This window comes from Puntigrus tetrazona, chromosome 1 (assembly GCF_018831695.1).
Source record: "Puntigrus tetrazona isolate hp1 chromosome 1, ASM1883169v1, whole genome shotgun sequence".
Classification (NCBI taxonomy): domain Eukaryota; kingdom Metazoa; phylum Chordata; class Actinopteri; order Cypriniformes; family Cyprinidae; genus Puntigrus; species Puntigrus tetrazona.
The window spans coordinates 18,304,709-18,327,412 of record NC_056699.1 but is presented as its reverse complement, the minus strand read 5'-3'; the positions used below and the strand labels follow the sequence as shown (position 1 = coordinate 18,327,412).

At 38.0% G+C, this 22,704-nt stretch overlaps 3 protein-coding genes across 5 annotated transcripts; 2 read left to right on the top strand and 1 right to left on the bottom strand.

Annotated features, from left to right (window-relative positions):
* Positions 1 to 551: 551 nt before the first annotated feature.
* Positions 552 to 22,642, bottom strand: sparcl1 (SPARC-like 1). Of its 3 annotated transcripts, none has more exons than XM_043237260.1 (11): positions 22,265 to 22,642; positions 6,534 to 6,589; positions 5,557 to 5,619; positions 4,294 to 5,229; positions 3,709 to 3,811; positions 3,285 to 3,406; positions 2,816 to 2,936; positions 2,212 to 2,348; positions 1,849 to 1,997; positions 1,079 to 1,227; positions 552 to 920 (listed from the first exon to the last, which is right to left on the bottom strand). In XM_043237260.1, the coding sequence occupies exons 2-11, from the start codon at positions 6,585 to 6,587 to the stop codon at positions 892 to 894; spliced, it is 1,863 nt and encodes a 620-aa protein (XP_043093195.1). In that variant the 5' UTR covers positions 6,588 to 6,589; positions 22,265 to 22,642; the 3' UTR covers positions 552 to 891. The 3 variants fall into 3 exon arrangements, with proteins under 3 accessions (XP_043093195.1, XP_043093180.1, XP_043093188.1); XM_043237245.1 differs by lacking the exon at positions 22,265 to 22,642 and adding an exon at positions 7,373 to 7,632; XM_043237253.1 differs by lacking the exon at positions 22,265 to 22,642 and having other exon boundaries at positions 6,534 to 6,781.
* scpp1 (secretory calcium-binding phosphoprotein 1) lies at positions 9,332 to 11,708 on the top strand. Its single transcript, XM_043237285.1, has 9 exons — positions 9,332 to 9,544; positions 9,632 to 9,692; positions 9,776 to 9,823; positions 9,916 to 9,978; positions 10,300 to 10,329; positions 10,449 to 10,484; positions 10,581 to 10,613; positions 10,728 to 10,793; positions 10,875 to 11,708. Exons 2-9 carry the CDS (start codon positions 9,639 to 9,641, stop codon positions 11,322 to 11,324), a joined length of 780 nt encoding a protein of 259 aa, XP_043093220.1. The 5' UTR covers positions 9,332 to 9,544; positions 9,632 to 9,638; the 3' UTR covers positions 11,325 to 11,708.
* On the top strand, positions 13,113 to 17,810 carry tnip2 (TNFAIP3 interacting protein 2). The gene is made up of 6 exons (XM_043237274.1): positions 13,113 to 13,813; positions 14,231 to 14,524; positions 14,630 to 14,716; positions 14,906 to 15,181; positions 15,305 to 15,421; positions 16,072 to 17,810. Exons 1-6 carry the CDS (start codon positions 13,493 to 13,495, stop codon positions 16,312 to 16,314), a joined length of 1,338 nt encoding a protein of 445 aa, XP_043093209.1. The 5' UTR covers positions 13,113 to 13,492; the 3' UTR covers positions 16,315 to 17,810.
* Positions 22,643 to 22,704: the final 62 nt, after the last annotated feature.

Sequence of the window (22,704 nt, the reverse complement as noted above, 5' to 3'; positions counted from 1 at the left end):
ATATAACTGATGGTATAAGGTTATTTGAGTTCAGTGTCCCCAAATGATAAAGTGTTCATTGCATGTGAGGCAGTCAGTCTAATCTGAGATGATGACTATGTGCCGTGCCTCAACAGAAGTCACATCATGGTCATTGAATTACACTGCACACTTAAGCACACAGCTCTGACAGCAGTAATTTAATGACTTCCTAAGGTTTTTTTTTTTGTTTGTTTGTTTTAATTGCAGTGTCATGCCCCACACAGTTCTTTTTCAAACACAATAACTGTTGTCAGTGTGTGCGACAGCTTCTGAAGCCTATGATATAGGACATAAGTTGTGATGCAAATCAAACTGGAACCTATTAGAGGTGTTAAAGACATCAGTTTTAAAAGATTAGATTATGTTTTTTAAGGAAGCCATCTTTAACATGGTCATATAGAATGCTTGGTGGATTAAAAAAACGAAATTCAGATTCGTTCAAGTCATCAATATTATTCGTAATAAATATGTAGGCTAATTATTTGACAACAAGCACATATGCAAGTGAAATAATCTGAAAAAAAAACATCTTTATAAAATCTATTTTATTCAGTCGATATTCACTATAAGTAAACCTTTCCCCTGGAATGCATACAAAAACTCTCCAACTGAAACTACATATTTTTTGTTCATTTTTCAACTAAATTATTAACTATAGTTAATTAGATTTTTTTATATCCTATACGCTACATGTATAATGCATTAAAAAAGGTTTTTAGACATTGTGGTCCATTAAGATCTACACATACAAAACAGTACTGAACATTTCACTGAACAGACCTCCAATGTTACATCTGCCATATTTAATTACAAAAAGACAACCTTTGCTTCTATTAGCTCAGCGATGCTCGTTTAGGTATTCGCTCTTGCTCAGAACAGCAGATTGGCATCCATATCATCTGTAGGAATGAAAATACGAAAGAAGATGAAAAACCTGGTGCGTTTTTTAAGTTTTTGATTTATTTAAAACGTGCGTAAATAATGCATTTAAAGCGAATGAATAATAAATTAAAAACATTTGGAGCTGTTTAAGACAAGGCTTTCAACGCAGTCCTACCTTCCTTAATGCCAAAGCAGCTGCACCACTCCTTGAAGGAGACCAATTTGTCCTTGTCAGCATCACACTTTTGGAAAAAAACTGAGGTGCAATGCTCCATTGGAACTAGAGGAACGCGCAGTGGAGCCAGCTCAGAGTGAGAAAGAAACCTGCAACAGCATGATGTGAAAAAAAACACACAATTTGGCATCAGCATAAAATTAATTAACAGACGAAAGAAAATCTTATAAGCATATTTCATGTCCACTCTACTTAAAAGACCAACACTAGATAGCTACTATATGAAATTTTCTCATATCAGGGTTTAATGCATAAAGACATCTATGAGTAAATAGTTCGTGGGCAGATTTCCCCCACACTACAGCTTTAAAGCCTCTGTCTGACCACTGACGTTGTGGAGGATATTGGCACCAAGTCTGTCTTTTTCTGGAAATGTCCCTCAACCACATCCTCACACCGGCTAAAAATATTACTGAACCTCCTGTATGAGTAAGTCAGAGTTAGAATAGTTTCTGCCTCAGACGTCTTGCCCACGAATTGGCCATTCGTGACCAATCACGTATGCACAAACTCTAGAGCTCCGAACTGGTGAGAATTTCCCAAAATCTAATTGGCCAGCGAGTATCGGGAATCAGGGTTCAGAGATATTTTTATCAGTCTTTCCAACTCTGGCTGCAAGACAAAAGTCAAGGATTCTTGACTTAATTTACAGAGATATTTTCTCCATTCTGATAAACTACAGAATATTGCAAAAAGTCTGCAGCCCTCACTTGTCTGAAGGATGCTGGTCCATCTGTGCAAACTGCCAGTGCACTGGATAGATGTACATGTTGTAGTTCTTCTCAAAGTCCTGCTGCAGAATCTCAACGGGGTGATCGCCTGCATGCAGACGTCTCTCGCTCTCATAGATCTTCTGAACCTGTTGAGCAGAGCATTCGTCAGCTGTGGCGAATTCATATTTGTGGGTTTAGATACAATCAAAGGTTATTTTTCAAAGTAGAACATCAACACATGTCAAAAGTTGGAGAGCTGAGTTAGAGTTCTTCTCTCTTTTATTGTTTTAAACCTACTATTTGTCTCTTTGGGAGATGTGATATCTAGATGAAACTGTTCAGTATCTTTGATAGACATACCCTTATATTTTGTTTAGCTGTGAGAAAGCCGGGAGACATGGATTCATGCTCATATAACTGCAGAAGCACGTTCTTCAGCCAATCCCTCATACGTAGAGGGAACTGCACCAGCTCAGACTCTGGACATGGAGGAATAACTGCCAGACAAGACATGTTAGGAGAAATAATAATATACAAAAATGAAAATGTAGACATACGTTAAAAGAATGGTAACACTTTAGTATAGTGGCAAGTTGCTCATTAGCATGCTGTTTATTATTATAGGGTTGTTTAATATTGTATTATAAAGCACATATTCTGCATGGCCATGTTCTACATCCCAATCCAATACCTAAAACCATACAATTTTACTCAACATTAATAGGCAGCCCATTTATTAAAGTAAATTCATAATCAGTGGTTTGGTAATGGCAAGAGAGGTGCCTTGAAATAAAATGCGACCAAACTATGAAATGGATGAATTCAGTGTAACGTCTGATTTTATATCTAAAGTGTAATTGCAGGCTTTGGTATCTTGGTAATTTTCAGAAACTCCATGATAATTTTGCACTTAATTTTTCACTAGATTTTACCTCTCAGGTGCTAATTAAAATAAGTTTCTTACATTTGCAAGATCCGGTGTAGTCCAGGTGAAGTCTGTGGCCCACTTTGGTCCCCTCAAGGCCACACTTGGTGGCAAAAAGCTGACAGGATGTGTCATATGTCTTATTGTCAGTTCCGCATACCTGCAATGAACACATCCCAATGATAAGAGCTTATAACTGGCTTGATTTTTTTTTCCTTTTTTATCTGTTAATTAAGCGTTTGGTCTGTAATATGTAACTATACACTTTCAGAAGGTCCAAAACTGTGGGTGAGTACTCTGTCAAAAAGGTATAAAATGCACACTTTAGGTACTAACATGTACTTTAAAAAAAGTAAAATGCACCTTTAGGGTACTAATATGTACTATTTAAGAGTAAATGAGGATGTACTTTTTAGCTTTTGTACCTTAGGGTACCACCCCAGGGTTAAATGAAAGTAGTTTTACTGAAATCAGTTGATTGCAAATTAAACTAATTACATATACTTACATGTTCAAAATCATTTACACTTGGAGGACATTCTGACGGCTCCTGACACACACAGGCGGGTTTGTTCTCGTTGTTTATTTTGCATGTCTTTCCTCTTTTACAGCGAAAGTTCTCACAGGGGTCTGGATAAAACCGTGAAAGAATGTGTAAATATCTTGTCAAATACTGTACGCTCAAATCAAGCATCCACTGCTGTTTCAAAAGGCTCTCAAATAGACACCTAATAAAGGATATATAACAACCCCACCAAAAGTGTGAGAATTCCTTTGCCTCTGTTGGTTTGGATAGAGAGTAAACCAGGGGCTAAGGCCTTCATTGACTTCTTAAGCCAGGGCGGTTTAACAGTATGTTAGAGAAAAACTCTGCTCAGCAGATTCCTAATAAGAATTCGGAGCTATGGAGATAATGTTGAAACAGCACTCACCATCTGGCAACCCCTCTCCAGTGGGCCGATGGGTGGGCCGAATATCAGGGTAAAGCTCCATAGCGGCCCTGATCTGTACAGGATTCATTCCCACCAAGCGAGACTGTAAAGAGGCACAGCCAACACATTTAAACATTTAAAAGACTTTGGAATATTTGACCTAAATCAAATAATTTTTCTCAAAAACTATGATATTTCAGATGAGAAAAAAATTACGATTTTTTCTTATGTAATTCATACACTATTAAACGCGATTCTTTTCACTTATTTGCTTTTGCTCACATTAAGCGTTAGGTTTCAGGTTTTGTTTCGTACTCATTAGGCCTTTGCCTTTCAGTGATTAATATTTAGTTACAGATGAAGCGTTGTTATAGACAAAGAACCAGCATAATAAAAAATTTCAGAGAAACTGTGCAGATAGCCAAAATATACTGTTATTTGCAGAAGTTAGTTTGTGCTGGTTAGTAATTTAGCCTCTACTTCTTAAAGTATAATTATCTAAAGTATGAATCTACTAAAAGAAACTTAAAAACCTTGAAAATTCTCATCTACTTCAAGAAAATATATGTGTGATGTATTTTGTACCCATTTCCCATTCTTCTTTCTGGTTTTAGGCTCTGTATTTTCAGTGGGCTCCTCCAGATTTTCCGTGTCTTTTCTGTGAGTACGTTCTTCAGTTGCTTCTATTGTACTGGCTTGGTCACTCTGCATCTTCTCCAGCTGCTGGTTGTTTCGCTGCTTCTTTGGTTTGCTCTTTCCATGGCTGTTACCTTCATTCTTCTGCTTTTTCTTCTCCTCTGTCTTCTTGCCAGTAGAAAGAACACCATCTTCAGACTCGGTGCTGTTCTTCTCATCCTGTTGATCATTCTTCTCTTGTTCATTGTCATTCTCAGAGTCTTGTGAAGGTTCATCTTGGGTTTGTTCGGCTGGCACGTCCTGTTCCTCTGCAGTGTCCTCAGGGTCAGTGTCAGACTGTTGAGAATCATAGTCCACAGTAACTGTGGGAATCACATCTTCAGTCGTTTCCTCCGTCTCTTTTTTGATGGTTGAAGCTTTGGCCTGCTCCACCTTTGTGGGTAGAGGCTGTGAAGCATCACGGTCAGCTGCATAGTCCAGATCAATTGGTATCTCTGACTCAGTACTGCTGTCGGTTTCGTTTGCATCCTCTGCCTGGTTCCCACCTTCTCTTTTTTCAGTTCCATCTTCATTGTTCACTGTAGATTCTCCATCTTTTTTTCCCTCCTCCTTCATTTCTAGGTCTTCATCTTCATCCTCCTCCACAGGTTCATCTACCTCCTCAGGGACCTGCAGGAGCCGAGACAGTGCCTCCTCACTCAGAAGCAAAGGTGTATTCTTCTCCCCTTCCTCTGAACCTTCAAGCTCTTCTTCCCCTGCGTGCTTCAGCTCCACAAGGCTCTCAATCTCCTCACTCTTGTCCTCATCCTCCGAGTCCTGAGTGCTGGACTCAAAAGGCAGAAATGTGGGCAGAACTCCATCATTACTGTCGTGATGCTTCACTGACTTTTAAAAAAAAAATTAAAAGAGTAAAAATACAATTTACGACGGAAAAAAACATTAAAGCAATACATAACAGACTGACCATTCGCAGGGAAACAATCAATATATCCTGAATTCATTTATAAAACAAATATAATTTTGATTAATAGTGTTCTTTAACAAGTTTGTTGTGTGAATAATTCAAAGACAGTTTCTGAATGAATATTTTTTATATAACAATATATTTATATTAACATGTAAATGTTACATTTGTATATAGTGTATTTTAAAATATAGGCAAATGACTGAAGAAATATATATAAAAAAATGTTTTATCTTTTTAGGGATTACCTGCTCTTTTGGAGTTGGGATGTGTTTGACATGCTGATTATTTACATGAGGCTTACTTTGTACCTGAAAAAGAGAAAGGGATGGATGGATGGATGGATGGATAGACAGATAGATGGAGCTGTCAAATATCTCACCAGGACAGTATAATACCATGCTGATGTTTCTTTATGAAAATGTTAATTTTTCAGCATAGGCTTAGATTGTTGCCCATGATGTTCACTGCTTTATTTACAGAATGAACTGTATGTAAAGAGACAACAATCTTGTTTCAGCCGCATGATTCGTGCTCAAACTCATACCAACATGAAATTACATTTCTGTTTATCTAATCCTTCCAACTCAAGTGTTTGAGATTATCTGGCTAACCGCTCCGTTGTAATTTCCTGGAGGAATGCAGATATTTTGCCAGTGAAGTATTGTCTTTCTATTTCCTGATAACTAACTAATGTTGAGAGTCCATTTACATTACATTCTCCAAGCCGAACTGAAAAACATGCCTCTGTCTTATGATTTAAGAGAGGCATTTTGTCATTTTAAATCTAAACAATTATCCTTTCACCAGCCACGGGACTGTGGGATTGATTTACTGCCCAGCAGAACTCCATTTAAGAGTTAGTCTACTCCCATTCCAATCCCAAGAGTATGGCAAAGGAGTAATATATAGCCATGTTTGTGATTAGCTGTGTCAAACCCTCTCTGTTGGCCCGGGTCATATATTACAACAGATTTCATTACAGCTTACAATGTTCCAGCTGATTTATCTGCACACTTGATAACATTTGATTGACTCTCTATAAGCTCTTTGCATCAAATTTCCAGTATGCATATCTCTCGATGCATTTTAAACCTTGTTCTTTGGAATATGTTCTTGGAAACATCTCTTTTGGCGTGATGTCTGATTCCATTTGCTTCCTTGACCTTTGAACACCACTGTGAGCTTACGAAAACATCGCCGAATACTTGTAGATTTCACTTACATTTGCAGCCAGTGCCGAGACCAAAAAGCAGAAGAGAAACAGGTCTTTCTTCATCTCTATAAAAAACAAAGCAAAAAAACTAAATCAACGATAATTTGTATGGATGTCAGCAGTGTCCTGTCTTGAAACTTCCTGCAAAACTTGAAGTAACATGTCCCCCATTCGCTATTCTTTCGAAGAATTGCTCTGCCCTCTGGGCCGTTCTCACACAGGGTTCAGAGTTCTCCATCTGTATGCTGGACGTACTCCTGCCATGACACCCCAGCATAAATCAGCCGCCTCAGTTGTCGTGGTAACAGGGCCCAGGAGATGAGCCCCGCTCAAAAGTCACATTCAAAGTCCGGAGGGGCAAAGCAAACATCAGAAGCTACTAGACTGGAAAAAGAGTCGACTAAGTACACAAGATTTAGCTTCCTGCACAAAGACAATGTGCCCATTATTGGCCATGTTGATGTGGACAATGCCTGGGGCGCAATGGAATGAAGAAACTGCATGCCAAAAGATGATATATCATTTTTAATGATTAAAATACCTTAATACTTATATTTTCCTTTTGTTTTAAGAATGCACAGCACATTTATAACAATAACTTAAATGTCACAATGCATACTTTAATTCCTGATTATTTATTAGGTAAAAATTCGTACTATAGTTTCAACTCTAAGAAGTATCTCCAGTTATTAAAAACGGCAAGTAATGAAAATAAACATTGTTATTGATGGCTACAACGTGATACGCATCATAACTTTTGCATGATCTTTTATTTCTTTTTAACCTCAACTATTATTCCAGAAGCGATCGATTCATTAATTCGCTGTAAATTGAAATTTGAGACCTACCTGAGCTGTGATGTTGCCGATAAAAGGGGAGGAATTTGGAGTCAGAGAGAGTCACCGAGAGGCAGTCAGTCAAAGTACCTCTCACTCCTTTCTGCCTCCCCCTCAGCACTGTACATCAGATGCCCTTCATCTGCACTCGGCCATTCATAGAGACACAACTAACTGAGGCTTCGGTGGGGGTGGGAGGGGAGTCACTCCAAAACACACCGTTACAATTGAATGATTCCAGATTATTAGCATTTTTGGATTCAAACTATTTAACATTTTGATCAGACAGCCTAGTTATGTTTTCTAAAAACATTTAATACATCTCTGTGTGGAAAACAAAGAGACCTCCTGGTGCTTCGTAGAACTTCAGATCTTGGAAATTTTGACATTCAAAGTTAAAAGTAGATATGAAAAGCCACCTGTAGATGGCGCTCAGTGTTACTTGCAGAGCTTGAATCTTTGCCAACTGGCTGCTATCAGAGCATGGTAATGGTGCACCTATTTCAGTTACAGAGTAGCAGTTTGTGTTTATTTAAACAAAACTTCTAGCTCTGTCTGTCTGTCTTTTTAGAAATTAGATTTTATATATATATATATATATATATATATATATATATATATATATATATATATATATATATATATGTGTGTGTGTGTGTGTGTGTGTGTGTGTGTATGTGTATGTATATCTTTACAACTTCCGACAATAATTATCTTAAAACATTTAAAAGATAGGAAAACAATAAAAATGATCAATGTTAAATACTACTAATAATATTATAATAACTAGGATATAATAATAATGATAATCACTACTAATAGTAATCTCTGTTTCTTTATTATAAGTTCTTAAATATTAGAATATAACTACTATTATTACTTGTAATACTTGTTTCTTTATTTTGAACTCTTGAATATTAGAGCTCTACAAATTTAGAATATACTACTACTACATTTGTTTCTTTATTCTGAGTTCATAAATATTAGAATATAATAACAAAAACAACTACTATCACTACTACTAGTAATAAAAATATTTGATTTATAAGTTTCTTTATTTTGAGCTCTTGAATATTAGAGTTCTACAAAATTAGAATATAATAATTACTACTACTAATTAATCTGTTTCATTATTAAAGGTTTTAATTATTAGAATATAACTACTAGTAATAAAAAAAATTCTGTTTCTTTATTTTGAGGTCTTGAATATAACTACTACTACTACTAATAATAATCTGTTTCTTTACTTTGCGCTCTTGAGTATTAGACCTTTTCGCTCTCATCTTTTCCACAGCTACCTTTTCCATATCCAGCTTTTATCTGGAAATCTAATTATAACTGCAAGCAAATTCCACTCAAATTGCGAGAGCCGGCTATTCATTAAACCACTATGCATTGTTTTACGTTTCCTCTAAGCCATTATCACTAAACATCTTGGGGTGCTGCTATATGTGGGTTTTTTGGGTACACTGCAATGATTATGAGGAATGTTTGCAAAATGGAAATATTCCACTCTTCACCAACACGCGTACAACTGCAAAAAAAAAAGAAAAAAAAGTGCCATTCCAAATATGGAGCTGCAGGAAGTGGTGACCAAAAAAAAAAAAAAAACTGTAGGGACAAGTTTACTATTAATATTAATATTTATAAAAGCAAGCTATCATAGAATAATCCATTTTGCGTTTTCACCAATTTATATCCATAATAACTTCCATAAAATTTAAGTAAAACATATAGATCGCAAATGAGGAAAAAAGAATGCTCTATGTTGGAATGCTCTCATTATGGACTTCCTGTCCCAGTGTGGGATTAGACAGTACTCTTACTCAGTATTTAGAGGCCACACACCCTATAGTTTAGCATCTTAAAATAGACACGTACAGGAGAGGAAGTTTGGGTGAGCGCGCACTGTAGTGTGTGTCATTGCATTATGTAAACATTCTTACTGTGGCACTCTCATTTTCGTACATGCTCCAGCTCCAGTCAACGTGCCCCCACAGTAATCTGAGTGTTGGCGAGCAGGAAGTGATGCTGTTACCTTAATGAAGAGCGAGCCCGTTAAATAGCGCTTCTTCTAGACACACCATTAAATCCAGTCTTTCGCTTTAGCTACAAACACTGTCTGTAAAGAACTCCATCGCTTCAACATTCTTGGACTTTGCACTCGGACTAAGAGAAGACAAGGTAAGGATTTAATACCTACCCAATGCATTTTTTAGGCAGAAATCTTTAAAGTAAAACATTAGTTATATATGGATTTTTATTCTTTAGATTCAGTATGAAACCTGCCATATTGATTTTCTGCCTGCTGGGAGCAGCCTGCGCTAATCCAGTGAGTACTGCAGTGAATCAACTTTCAACGGTCTTCAGTCCTCCGTGCATTTCAAAGAGTTTTCTTCTGAAATTATCACACAGATCTTGCATAAAGTGGCCATGGAGATGATTCAACATGCGTCCAACTCTGTAAGCGATGCTCGGTTTATTTTCAAGAAACTTTGTGGTAACTTTTTCAAAATGGTTTCACTGCAGTTCTTGTAATATTTTATATCCCACAGTCGGAAAGCTCTTCAATATCCGAATCCTCCGACCAGAGTAATACCTCAGAACATTCGGATGAGGTGCGCTTTCAGGCAAATTCCACATCATATATATATATACAAAAATAAACTTCAATGTGTATCTAGTTTTCAATGATTATTCAATAAACATGTGATCAGTAAGAGAGGGTGCTCGACAAAATCATTTAATCAGTTGAATCTGTACATAAGTTGAAGTAGTTGGAAATGTTTTTACAGTGAGTAGAACCTTTTGTTTTTCTTATTGCAAGAACATCTAACTATTTTATGCAAATCTTTACGCAAAAAGAAGATATTTACAGTATTTAGCATTTGTAATAAAATAATATTGCACGAATAAAGCATTGATTTATTGATTTGCAGAAGTCTACGGAAACCGTCTCCGACAGCAGTGTAAGTGCAAAGACTATCATGTCAACAAATATAATGAGAAAATATTTAAATATGCTTCCGTTAGGAAAACAGACTCACTTTACTTTCTCTGTTTTTTGCTTTGTTTTATTTTTTGACAGAGCTCAGAATCAACCGAGTCTGAATCAAATGAACCGGTATGACTAATAATTACTTTTCACAAATGTACAAAATCCCTAAAACACATCAATATGACCTGAAAAGTCTTACCATGTTTTTTTTTTTTTCCCAAGCTCTCTAGTGAAAGCCATTCTGTGGAAAGTCTGGTAAGTTACTTAGCCTTAATGCAACCTAAAACTCATGCACTCGAGCATACTGATTGAAAAGAAATTGATTTCCTGTTTCTACTCTCCCACGTTCCGTCGTCCGTGCTTATCTAGATTGGAAAAAGCGAGACCGCACTGACATCTGATAACACTCAAAGCAGTAAAGAGAACGTCCGTAGGGTAAGGAACGTCCGATTTCACGCAGCATGCGACACGTGTGGTTAACGCGGGAATAATCACCATCATTACGCATTCACACAGGGCTGGATCTACACCCTCAAATGGGTCCGCAAGGACAGCAATGCCATTGTGCAAGCGACCGGCCAGCCCGGAGAGAATGACGTCAAATCCGCTAGTGACGCAATGAAAAAAAGTGAAAGCAGTGAATCGAGCGAAAGCCGGGAAATGGTTGCTCTGAACACAAAGGTGGAGGATAACGGTGCCGACACGAGTGAAAGCACTGAAAACAGTTACATTGTTGATGGCGCCGAGTACGGTACCAGCAACAGCAGCAGCAGCAGCAGCAGCAGCAGCAGCAGCAGCAGCGAAAGCGCAGAGTCCAAGAACAGCGACAGCCGCTCAACTGAGTGCCTGCCAGGGGCTGACAGCAAAGAATGTGACAGCGAGGAAGACTTTCCTCAGGACATCGGTGATGATGGTGCAACTGACCCTTTCAACGGCATCCTAATGCCTGACGTCACTGAGCCCTAGCAGCAGTTTAAGACATCCTTTTTTATGACTCAATGCTCTGATATCTGCAATTGGAAATCCCAGGAATATATTAAAATGGGAATGTTCTATTAAGGAAAGTATATAAAGGAGGGTGCGTAAGGAAATCTATATAATATTAATATAAACCATTAAATAAATGTTAATAATTTTTTTCAAAGGTACCTCAGTCTGTTTTTAATTTAAAATTAAACGGTGTAGGCATAGTTTGATATTTTTGTTTCACACTTCCTTATTTTTTTAATATTTGCTTTATTATCAACGGATATCTCTGGAGCTGAAGTTGTGTGCAGTATTTTTATATAGATTTTGTAGTCATTTATTTATACTGTTGGTATTAACCATTTTCAAATAAATAAAGGAAAGGAAAAGTCAAGCGTTGCACGAGTCCTGTATTTCCCAGGAATTCTTAATGCTTAAAAGTTGCACATGCGAGCACCATACGTTCCTTAAATGAAAGGCTTGCCCTGATGCAATCCAAGAGTAATTACCAACTTCATTGCCTATAATTTCAGATTTAGTTCATACCTTTGAGCAAACATGCCTAAACAAAAATGTGTTAAGAGAGCTGAAACGACTGTCGTGTAATATCAAGCTACGAAAGTGCGTGTGTGTGTGAGATTGACTTTACAAGTAATATATCATGTCTGTCAAACGCGTGTCATTGCTGTTTTGATACCACAAGATGGTGGCAAACTTTAAAGAACAGTGGTGGGGTTTCCCTAGGCAGAACATCATGAACTCGCACAGACATTACACGCTGAGCGGGACTTTCTGCCGTTTCATGTGTGCTGCTTTTGGCAGAGGGATAAAGATTCCTTATGCTAAGAATGGGGGTTTAGACATTGTAAGTTTGTTAATTGCTGTATAATTAAAATGGTTCAGTCTTCAGATAACAGACTAAGCACCGTTGGCTTTGATTGTCTAGACAATCGACACCGTGTGATCCAAGATAATGGCAGGCATTATCCATTACGACAAGAAGGGGTAAAAACTTTAAATAATGGGTTAAATAGAGACCGCAGTATATTATTTTTAAGAATTTGCCAGATTCTCCGGTTAAAGAGCAACAACATTAGATTGTCAATATGCCATTTCATTTCTTTTCTTGAGTTTTCGGTTAGCTGTTCAGCTGCCAATATATTATATGGTATCATAACATCAAACTTAATTATTTGTTTGTTTGTTTTTACATTATTGGCCAGGCAACGTTTCTGAATTGTAGGCTATAAGGGGACAGTCAACACAAAAACAAAGATTCGTCATTTACTCCCAGTCCAAACTTGTATGAGTTTGGAATATTGGAATATAAAGATATTCTGAAGCTGTTTCAGTTCAATTTACTTTTACTGTACGGCCTAAAATAAGCAAATAAATAAAATTTTTAAATGAAACAAATACAGAAGTTAAAGGGAAGTCAACCCGTTTGTTAACCAAAACACACTTCCAAATATATTATTTTGTGTTCTGCATAAGGAGGAAGGTAAAGTTTGGAAAAACATGAGGGTGTTTTACTTTCCCCTGCTGTGCCTGTGCCACCTGTTCCAGTGAGCCAACGCGCTCTACATAAGGGACTTTATGTGTTAAAGCCCCATTACACTGAGTTTTCACACAATCCGTGAGCGACGCGACAAATTACAACGTCCCTTTATTATACCGAAAAAACATTCAGCTTTAGATCACCGCGTCTCGTCACTGGACCCGTAGGCTGCCAAGCGCTGGTCGCGCGCAAGGGTCGTGCACGCGCGCCAGGCGGCGTTAAACTGAACCGTGGCGATCTTCCTAAACCCGATATCGTACCGACGAGAGCGGCAACTGCCTCTAAAACGTGTCAAATCTCAATCAAACCACACACGAATCGACCATTAACTTTCGTGATGCCAAAATAGGGGCCGTTACCGAACTATTTTTCGACGTTTAACGCGAAGTACGAGAAAAAATATACCCAATTTGAGACGGGGAAGTCCCCGCGAGGAAATCCCCTCTTCATAAGATAATTTCGAAATTGAGTGAGGCTCTCGCAGGCTGAAGCTTTTCGCCTTTGGTCTACAGCAGACGCATGTAGTGAGCCCATGACACTCAAACCCGTGCAATCTATGGGAAAATTGAACTTTACGTTTTTGTTTTAACGCGCCGGCGGATTGTTCAGAATGGATGAGATCAAGAGGGAGAACGACGCGCTGAGGGCGAAGCTGCGCGGCTGCTCTACGCTCAATACATGTTACCACGAAACACAACAAGAAATTGTTCGTTTAAACCAATTGGTGACCTCCAAAGACGGAATTATTGCCGATTTGAGGGCAAGACTGGGGAAGTACGAGAAAACGGTGGTCATGGAGGGAGAGGAGCCCTGTATTTTAGGGCCGTCGAAATCTCTCATCGAGAGCTTGTGTAAGGAAATTTGCAAATTAAAGCAAAAGCTGAAGGAATCAGAGGCGGACGCCACCCAGAGATTGCAAACCAATAAAACAGTAAGTTAAAACGTTTTTAAGAGTCTTCCTGTTTCTCCTATGCTATTATCATCTACAAAATGTCAAGTTGATCGTTTTTCTCTGTACATGTTATCAGCTAAAGCACTGTAATGCAAACCTACTTTGTAAAATATCTCACTCAAGAAAACATAAATAAGAATAGTGATAATATTAACATCTTTATCTACCCAACAATGAATCCTACATGCCAACAGTCCCAGCTTTTGAAAAGTGGCCAAAACCCTTTTAAAACAGACCAGCCTGATTAGCAAGCTAGTTTACAGTGGTGATCATTTGTTCAGTAACACGTGAATACTTTACAGTCTGTGCATTAGTTGCGGTGAGACAAGCGGATTTCTCATTCACGTTCACCTGTCAGGAAACGGACATGAAAAAGTCTTCTGTTTGTTTCTTCAGGAGATCCAAAGGTTGCAAGAAAAGCTGAAGGAGAAGGATCAAGAGCTGGAGACCATCAGGGAAAGGCCCGACCAGGAAAAAGAAAGAGAAATTCATCGACTGCGCTCCACATTGGCCGAGAACGATCGGACACATGCCACCAGGGTCGTCCTCTGCAACTCTCTTGCTGAAGAAACCGAGCAGTTGAGGGCGCAGCTGGGGGCCACCGTGCAGGTGTGCCAGGAGCTTTTGGGACGGCTGGAGAAAGAGAGAAGCAAGACGGCCACGACGGACCAGAGAACTGAAGCAAACGAGGTGTGTTGGGGAAGCTATCAGCATTCTACAACATCTGGACCACCTTTTAAACCCCTTTAACAAAAAGTTAACAATATTTGACCGTGCTTTTTGTATCTTCATCAGACAAAAGATTCCCCTGAGCTTCCCCGTCTAAATGTCATCAGCAAGTTAGAAGAGGAAAACGACCAGCTTAAAAAGAGAGTTGCATATGTAAGGCTCACATGACGGAACTGTTATTTGATCATCACCCACTGACATTTGTTTTACCCGTTTTATTTGCAGAAAATGTCACTTGGTACCTTTTATGGAAAGACACAGCAATGCTAAATATTCCTAGAAAATGTCACGCCATTTTTTGTCTGTTCGCATCATAAATACATGCCTTTGTTTCCGCCTCAGGTGGAAAGTTTAAACTCAAAGTGGCAGAAGTACGACTCCAGTAGAGAAGAGTATGTGAGGGGTTTGTGTCAGAAGTTGAAAGAGTCAAACGGCCTGGCATCCGCAGATCCGACCCTGACCCAAACTCCGGCTGCAGGCAACGTGGCTTTGTTCCAGCAGGAGATCACACGACTCAACGGCCTCCTGCAGGACAAGATGATGGAGTGCGAGAGGCTCGGCAGAGAGAGGGATGGCGGCAAAAGAGACCAGGAGCGCATTCAGATGCTCGAGCAACAGGTCTTTATTATTATTTTGAATTCATCCTAAACAGGAAGTCATTGTATTTTTGTCACAAAGGTGAGAAGTAGTTTTGTTTGGCGTGCCGCCCATAAAGCAAAAGCCTTCCTTGTTCTCCCGTAGGTTTTGGCCTATATTGAGGACTTCAAATCAGAGAGGGCAGACCGAGAAAGGGCACAGGGTAAAATCCTGGACCTTCAAGATGAAGTCGGGCGACTTCAACTGCAAATACGCACACAGGCAAGTCTTTAAAGAAGAAAATTCTTGAAAAAAATGTAAATAATTTTATTGCAATTTAGTACAAAAGAACCCAACCAGCATGACAAATATATTTCCCTATATAATTCACTCTCACACACACACACACATATTTTTTTTATTATGGATTGTTTATATATATAGGATATATATATATATATATATATATATATATATATATATATATATATATATATATATAGGTGTGGTACAGCTGTTTATTGGATTTTGAGATGTGGGTCGTGTATTGAATTTGAGCATGCAGTGGTTGGGCAGGGACTAAATTATTTGAGAAGTCTGGAAAATATCACAAAAGTCTGTCATTACATTCTTTTATTACAACATAATGGGGTCAAAAAAATACATGGATTTTTTACGCAATAACATGTAGAATGCAGAATATTTTTTTCCTTAAGCGTCAACCCACCTTTTTAAAACGATTCTAAAAAGTAGTTTTACAGAAATAATTTAATGTACTTAGGTAGATTCAGCGATATTAAATTTGATTATTTGACTTAAAACCAGCGCACTGGCGATATTTAAGTCACCAGTTTTTCACCTGACCAACATGAGATTTTAAAATCTCAGTCCAATGCCCTTTAAATAACACGTTTTGTTTCTTTATCGCTCAGAGCGTCCAAGATGCCTCATCCTCACGGCGACTTCACATGGGTCTAAAAAAAATTCCCCACCGACAGACGGACACTGCGGAACCACGAAGGAACAGTCCCCCAGAATCAAGCTCAAAGAGGACTATCAGTAACACGGCGCCGCAGGGAGCCGCTGCACTGCAGTGCCCTCGCTGTCTCACCACGTATGACGACGAGCACGCGACCGAATACCTAAACCACTGGGACGAGTGTGCCAAGCTGTGAGTCTCTCACCTCACTGACTTTTCACAGGGCACAGAAAGCACTGAGGACAGAATCACTACAGGCTGGCAGACTATGGGATGTTTGACAGGGTGTTGATGAAGGCGGCGGCACGTTTAAACAGGATGGAGTCAAAGGAAGAGCTCGTTTCGTTTTTTTATTTTTAGGCTTTGCTTTTCGATTGTGGGCTTGGTTGATGTTTAGAAGGTCGCTCGTGGCGTAGGACTCAAGACATGACTTTGGGTTGGTCATTTACAGTTTAAAGGCTTACTCACTGAACGCAGATGCTTTGGTTACGAAAAGTTATTTAATTTCAAACATTTGTGGTTTATAAGTCACTGGGTTCGTCACTTGTTTGGTTTCATGGTTTTCAGCTTGGCACATTTTGTCTAAGCGTTTTAATCAAATTTGACTTATTACTGTATTGCAGATCCGTGTATAATTCAGATGGATGGTAAAACTGGTATCATATACCTCACCGATATGTATTCTCTTCATCAGCTGGTTTGCACTTTTTGCTTTTAATTATTGCTAAATACAGATGATAAAAGTACATTTTCCTATTTAATACATAAGCTTCTTTATTATTAGACTGTTGAATAATTCATACGCTTGTTATGGTGCTATTTGTAAAGATTGTTGTTATATTTTTATATTTCCTTTTTCGTCTTTTTGTAAGAATATGTTATTTGCCTTGGGATTACATTTTAAATCAGAAATTTTAATTTGTATCAATGTACAGAGCAGCACAGCGCACACTATTAATAATCTTTTATATATATATATATATATATATATATATATATATATATATATATATATATATATATATATATATATATATATATATATATACACACACACACACACACACACACACACAATTGTAAATGTTAAAATGCTCTGTCATACAAGATGTCATTACATTCTCAAGAGTTTAAGGCACCTTTTGACTGTGAGGTACTTGCCATTCTGATCCCCCTCTGCAGTTGAAAACATTCTAGTTTTAAGTAAGAGAGGAAGTTCCCTACATCCTGGTAAATTGAGACGTGAAATTTTCACATCTTAGATGCTGCCTATGACAAGATGGCCTCCTATTGCTGCACATTTAAACACTTGATCAGGATTTTAAGGCACTAACAGCAAAAAAATTAATTGACAATAAAAAGTATATATATATATATATATATATATATATATATATATATATATATATATATATATATATATATATATATATATATATATATATCACAGAGATGCCAAACTAAGACATGAGCAATGTGGTAACTACAGGAAGATTTATTTTTATAATAAAAATATACGCTTAAGGACTCTTTTTGAAGCCGTGTAATCTTGTTCGTGTCTGTGAGTGTTTGTACAGTCAAAATGTAATTTTTAGTAAGATATGGGAAACCAGACACGAGAGAGTTGTGATAACGCTGGCAAGATCATGAGGCATAGTGTGTCATAAAGCATTAAACTCAAGTCCCATGGGATTTTAAAGTGTGTGTGTGTGTGCGCACAAGTGGTGGAAAGCCCCTTCCCAAGCACAACTGAATGGACAGGCTATAACTGCAGCAAATTCTCAGCTGTCCCGAGGCCTGGAAGTGAACAGAAGAAGAGAAGCAGGCGACTGTCGGGTAGAGGGATATAGCAGGTCTGGCTATTTAAAGGGGAGGAGGCTAGGGGACCAAACAAGGCTAGTTAGTGTCTCTAACTGAAACTAGATGCATTGTGTTTCTGTGTTCTATAAACAGTAATATCACAGAATCTAAATTCCTAATGCGAAACATTATCTTGGTACAAAATGTGTATATAAACTGCTGCTGTAGTTTTTAAAGGCAGTAACACATTATCCAAGCCGTTATAAATACTTTGGCAATTTTAAATATAATCACCATTGGTGACAGCCTGGAAAAATGTGCATTCATATGTGGTTTCGTTAGATATCAGGTCATGGATTTATGGAATTGGTTGTATTTTTGTACTTTTAAGCATTTTACCAATGCTGGTTCTACCATTCTGAGGTCGGTATGTTTTTGGTTAAATTCTTGAAATAAGGTCTATGGTTAACATTAACCATAGACCTTTTTCTTTCTTTTTTTCATACTGTTGCCTAAAATACCTCTTTGCAATTTATTTTTACCTTTACTGTTGAACAAGGCGTTTGCTAACAAGTGTCTAAATGGGACATACGGAGGTTGTTGAGGACATGATAAACGGTTAAACTCAAATACTCACTAAGCTGCTTTTTTGGTATACAGTGACTCTTATGAAAACTCAATCTGATTCTAACTAATCCTCATAGACTTAAAAAAGTCATAAAAAAGTAGGCAAAATTCTATTTCTGAACGATAACCTAAACTTCACAGACCAGAATCATAGACGTTTGTTGGTCACAGAGCATATTTTCTGCAATAATCCAATGGAAAACCTATTGGGTTTTTGTTGAGGAAACCAGAGTGACTGCGAACTTTCAGGTTGGCCTACACAAACAAGTCATTACTGCAGGACTCTATGACATCTTTAAAGTGCGCGAGCGTTTAAAGGTATAACCTTTTATCATTAACTGTCAACTCAAACCATAATTTGGCTCCCAAGTACCACCCTAGTATTTTTTCTAAGTTACCACTTTCGTGTTAAATCCGGGAAACTGGTCATAAGCACAGGCCCGTATTCAGTTTCTATACAAGATCACGTCAGACATCTAAAAGAGCATCACAGTCCCCTGAGTCAATAAACCCTTGATGAGCTCAGACGCACGACCCTATCTAGCTGCCACGGGGGTAGGAGGGAAAACTCCAGCAGGAGTTTCATGCTCTCTGCTTCAGTCAAGTCACCACTCTCGAAATGACGTCGCTCAAGCGCTAGCACACACTTCGGTGGACGCTCGCGGCCGTAGCGTGTCACTTTTCTACCTGCAGGAGTCATTTGTCGTGAAGTCACAGAAAAGATCACGTTGCCGCGAAGAACGTAACTGGAGACGCGAAAAGCTGAAGTGATGGACGTGTGGGCCCTGCTGTAGTTTTGTTCTTTTTACGAAAACCTTTCCTTGGAGAAGTGAAAGGTAGGCTGGAAGGGATTCCCCACATACACACTTCATACACACCTACAAAAATTGTGAGACCCACACACATCTACTGCAGAAAAGCAAATGCGCGCGCACACACACACACACACATACCACAATCCACCTTCAGAAAGTGGAAATAATTAGGTCACATGATCACATGACTTTTACTGTAAAACTATTCAGAGAAAGACCAAATGTCACTTACACAATTAGCTCCACAACTGATATTTAAAAATTCAACACCGGCACAAGAAAAGAAAAATCCCAAGTAGCCTGTCATGGTGGAGCTTGTTCACCCGTTATTATCCTCGTGTCGCTCTGAGAGGGAAAACTTTGTAAAATGCCATGCCAAAGCGGATAAATATGGCCTTTAATCTTTCAAAGCAGGGAATTCCCGAGCATTGGCTAACTTCAGTGCTTATTTTGAAGAGCTGCACCTTATTTAAAACAGATTGTTGTTGTTACCGACTGCGTTCGAGTTATCACGGCCCGTGTGTGTTTTTTTTTTTTGATAAGAGCGATCAGCGCTTAGACAGAACTCTATTGTCAATTCCAGTATGTGGAACGATGGGGGTTTTCCCTCTTGAGCTGTCTGTGATTCTCCCCGGCTCTGGGCCATCCTCAATGAAAAGATCAGCACCAGTGATTACCATCTACACTATCTCGTCTCCGATCTTTGATTTCTCTCTAATAAGACCAGCTCTTACTGTTATCGTCCAAGTCCCGCTCCGGAAGACCGACTGTAGACGACTAGGCTCCACATGTACAGCTGAAAATGTGGATGTGTACGCCGAGACAATTTCTCTTGCACTCTACTGATACCCAAATGTTACATGGAAGACTTATCTTTTGCTCATTTTTAGTGCGGGAGACAAGATTCATTTCTTTTTGATATATCATCGTGTGTAGTCGCACTTCTCATTCAATCACAACAGCTTCATGCTGAAAGTACAAAGTGAATCTGGACCTCAACCAGAAACGTCTTACTAAAAAGGATTGTACATAAATGAGGTAACTCCAGCATTGCATCATGGGTGACTAAAACTGGGCAGACTTACAAAAGCACTACCAGGAGATTCACAAAATCTCCCATTGTTCATTCTCCGATTTTCCAGGCAGACACGTGGTGTGTATGAGTGTAAAAATATATATATATATATATATATATATATATATATATATATATATATATATATACATATATTATACATTTACATTACTATAACATTTTAAAATTTAAAAATATTTAATTTCACTAAAATATAGTTTATCTTAAACGACTGGTTTTAAAATGTTTTGCTTTTAAAGTAAATTCTCATTTATGTGATCGAAAGAACAATAAAAACAGCAATGATATAAAGCAGTTTAAGAGTTTTCTTTGTCAACATATTCTAAAATGTTGTCTTTGATCAGCATGATTAGTGTTCAGTAATCATTCTAATACGATATTTTATCATCATCATCATCGTCACAATTTAACACATGTAGCGTGGTATTTTTCTGTAAACTGTGATACTTTATGCCTGCCATTCAGAATCACACGAATGTGTAAAAATATGCCATGTTCTATCAATTATTGAAGGAACGAGACAAGCAACGTTTCATCTAACCTGTTATAGCTGTTTCTTTGTTACACTCTAAAAAGGAGGTAGGCGTTCCACCACAGCGAAGTTTTTCTGGCAGGAAGTGAAGAAGAAAAAAAAAAGCCCTACATAAAACAAAGTTTGATGATGACGGATAGTGACAAAAGTTCCCTTTCTGTAGGAGTCATAAGTTTAGAAATAGTCTGTCAAGTGGTTTCGAAAATTAAAAATATGCCCTCCCTCCTATTTTAAAACAGGATAACAACACATTTTTGAAGAATGAGGTAATCTCACTTTTTGTTGCAATTTGGAAGTGATAAAGTCACAATCACATATATACCTCAAAATTCAGCCGCCTTACAGATAAAGACAAACTGAAGCTCTGAGCTATCTCTATGATAGCAAAAAGAAAATATTGTTTTTATTATTTTTTTTTAATTAAAAAGTAGGACAGGATTTTGTAGGTTATTGTACTGACCATCAACCAAAGCTAATCAGTCCTTCATTAGCCAGTAAGATTAGAACGTCTTTTTTATTATTCAGGGCTTTAGCTTTTTATGCACAAATAGCAGCGTAGCTTAGAGAAAAAACAAAAACGAATAAAACTATTTATATAATAAAAAGTTGATGCACTTTATTTCTTTGAATTTCTTTATATCTTTTAGCCCAATTATCTGCAATTAAAAGGTTAACGGGTGTTTTTGGAGAAAGATCAATTTCTCTTTCGTGAGATTATTTCCTTTTTTTTGGCCGGGTTTCATTTCTCTGTTGTGAACTGCAGGGGCGTGGCTTCCAATCAGGGCTGCTTTCAGGGACGTGATATTCAAATAACATGTTTTCTGCAGCCACATTTATCGAGGTGCGACCATTCGTACGATGAGATCGGCGGCATACCAATGTTTCGCAAACTTTTAGCAATTTGATTTGCGAGCACGGTTCTACGTTAGATTGAGAAATGTGCCCGAATGCCCAAAATAAAGAGAGAAATCAGACAGGGCAAGCAGACTTTAAACTTACTGAGAGGGAATAGAATGAAAACAGGGATATAAAAGATAATTATCAGCTTGAGGAAATATCACAAGCACTGCTTATTTCTTAGAAATAATGTGAACCGGATAAATAGGCGCAAAAACAAAAGGAGCATTTAGAAAATCTACTATTTGTGTCAACTTAAGTAGTTTTTGTCCGTTTTTTTCTTATTAAACTCCTTTATCTCATTTAGTAGGGCACGCTTACTTGAAATGGGTAGCGTTAAATGATAAAAATCTGCTTTCTACTTTTAACATGCACTTACCTCTCAGCGGCAACAATAAGCTGCTTCCAATGATGCTCACTGTTTGGATTGGAAAGAATGGTTTCAGACTTGTACCTGCCACACCCTGGTAATAAAGTCACAGGAAACAAAAACCGAGCAAAATAAACCCGACTTCACCTCACATTTTCAGCAATTTTTTTTCCAGAATGTTTGCATAACTATTATTATCATCACCGTTATGATTGCTGAAGTAATCAGATGAAGTCAGTGTAAAAACTGTAAACACTGAGTGAAAGAGCTTGTGGTGTTTCACACGCATCCGTTCTTACCAGAAGGATGGGGACGGACCCGCCGCAAGGTGCCAAGTCATGCAAATTAGGGGTGTTAGGTTGCTGCCTCGGTGTTGTATTTCCCCTTGATTGGATAAGGTTAGGAATTTTATAAGCGTTATGAAATGGAGCCGAATGGAAAAAACAACT

Bases quoted from the DNA above. Each gene is read 5' to 3' on its own strand.
- sparcl1 (XM_043237260.1), bottom strand. From the start codon at position 6,587: ATGAAGAAAGACCTGTTTCTCTTCTGCTTTTTGGTCTCGGCACTGGCT. The intron at 5,620-6,533 runs GTAAGTGAAATC...TCTCTTTTTCAG, and splicing joins TCTCGGCACTGGCTGCAAAT to GTACAAAGTAAGCCTCATGT. The intron at 2,937-3,284 runs GTAAGTATATGT...TGTTCATTGCAG, and splicing joins GTGTAAATGATTTTGAACAT to GTATGCGGAACTGACAATAA.
- scpp1 (XM_043237285.1), top strand. From the start codon at position 9,639: ATGAAACCTGCCATATTGATTTTCTGCCTGCTGGGAGCAGCCTGCGCT. The intron at 9,979-10,299 runs GTGCGCTTTCAG...ATTGATTTGCAG, and splicing joins CCTCAGAACATTCGGATGAG to AAGTCTACGGAAACCGTCTC. The intron at 10,794-10,874 runs GTAAGGAACGTC...GCATTCACACAG, and splicing joins GTAAAGAGAACGTCCGTAGG to GGCTGGATCTACACCCTCAA.
- tnip2 (XM_043237274.1), top strand. From the start codon at position 13,493: ATGGATGAGATCAAGAGGGAGAACGACGCGCTGAGGGCGAAGCTGCGC. The intron at 14,525-14,629 runs GTGTGTTGGGGA...TATCTTCATCAG, and splicing joins AGAGAACTGAAGCAAACGAG to ACAAAAGATTCCCCTGAGCT. The intron at 15,182-15,304 runs GTCTTTATTATT...GTTCTCCCGTAG, and splicing joins TTCAGATGCTCGAGCAACAG to GTTTTGGCCTATATTGAGGA.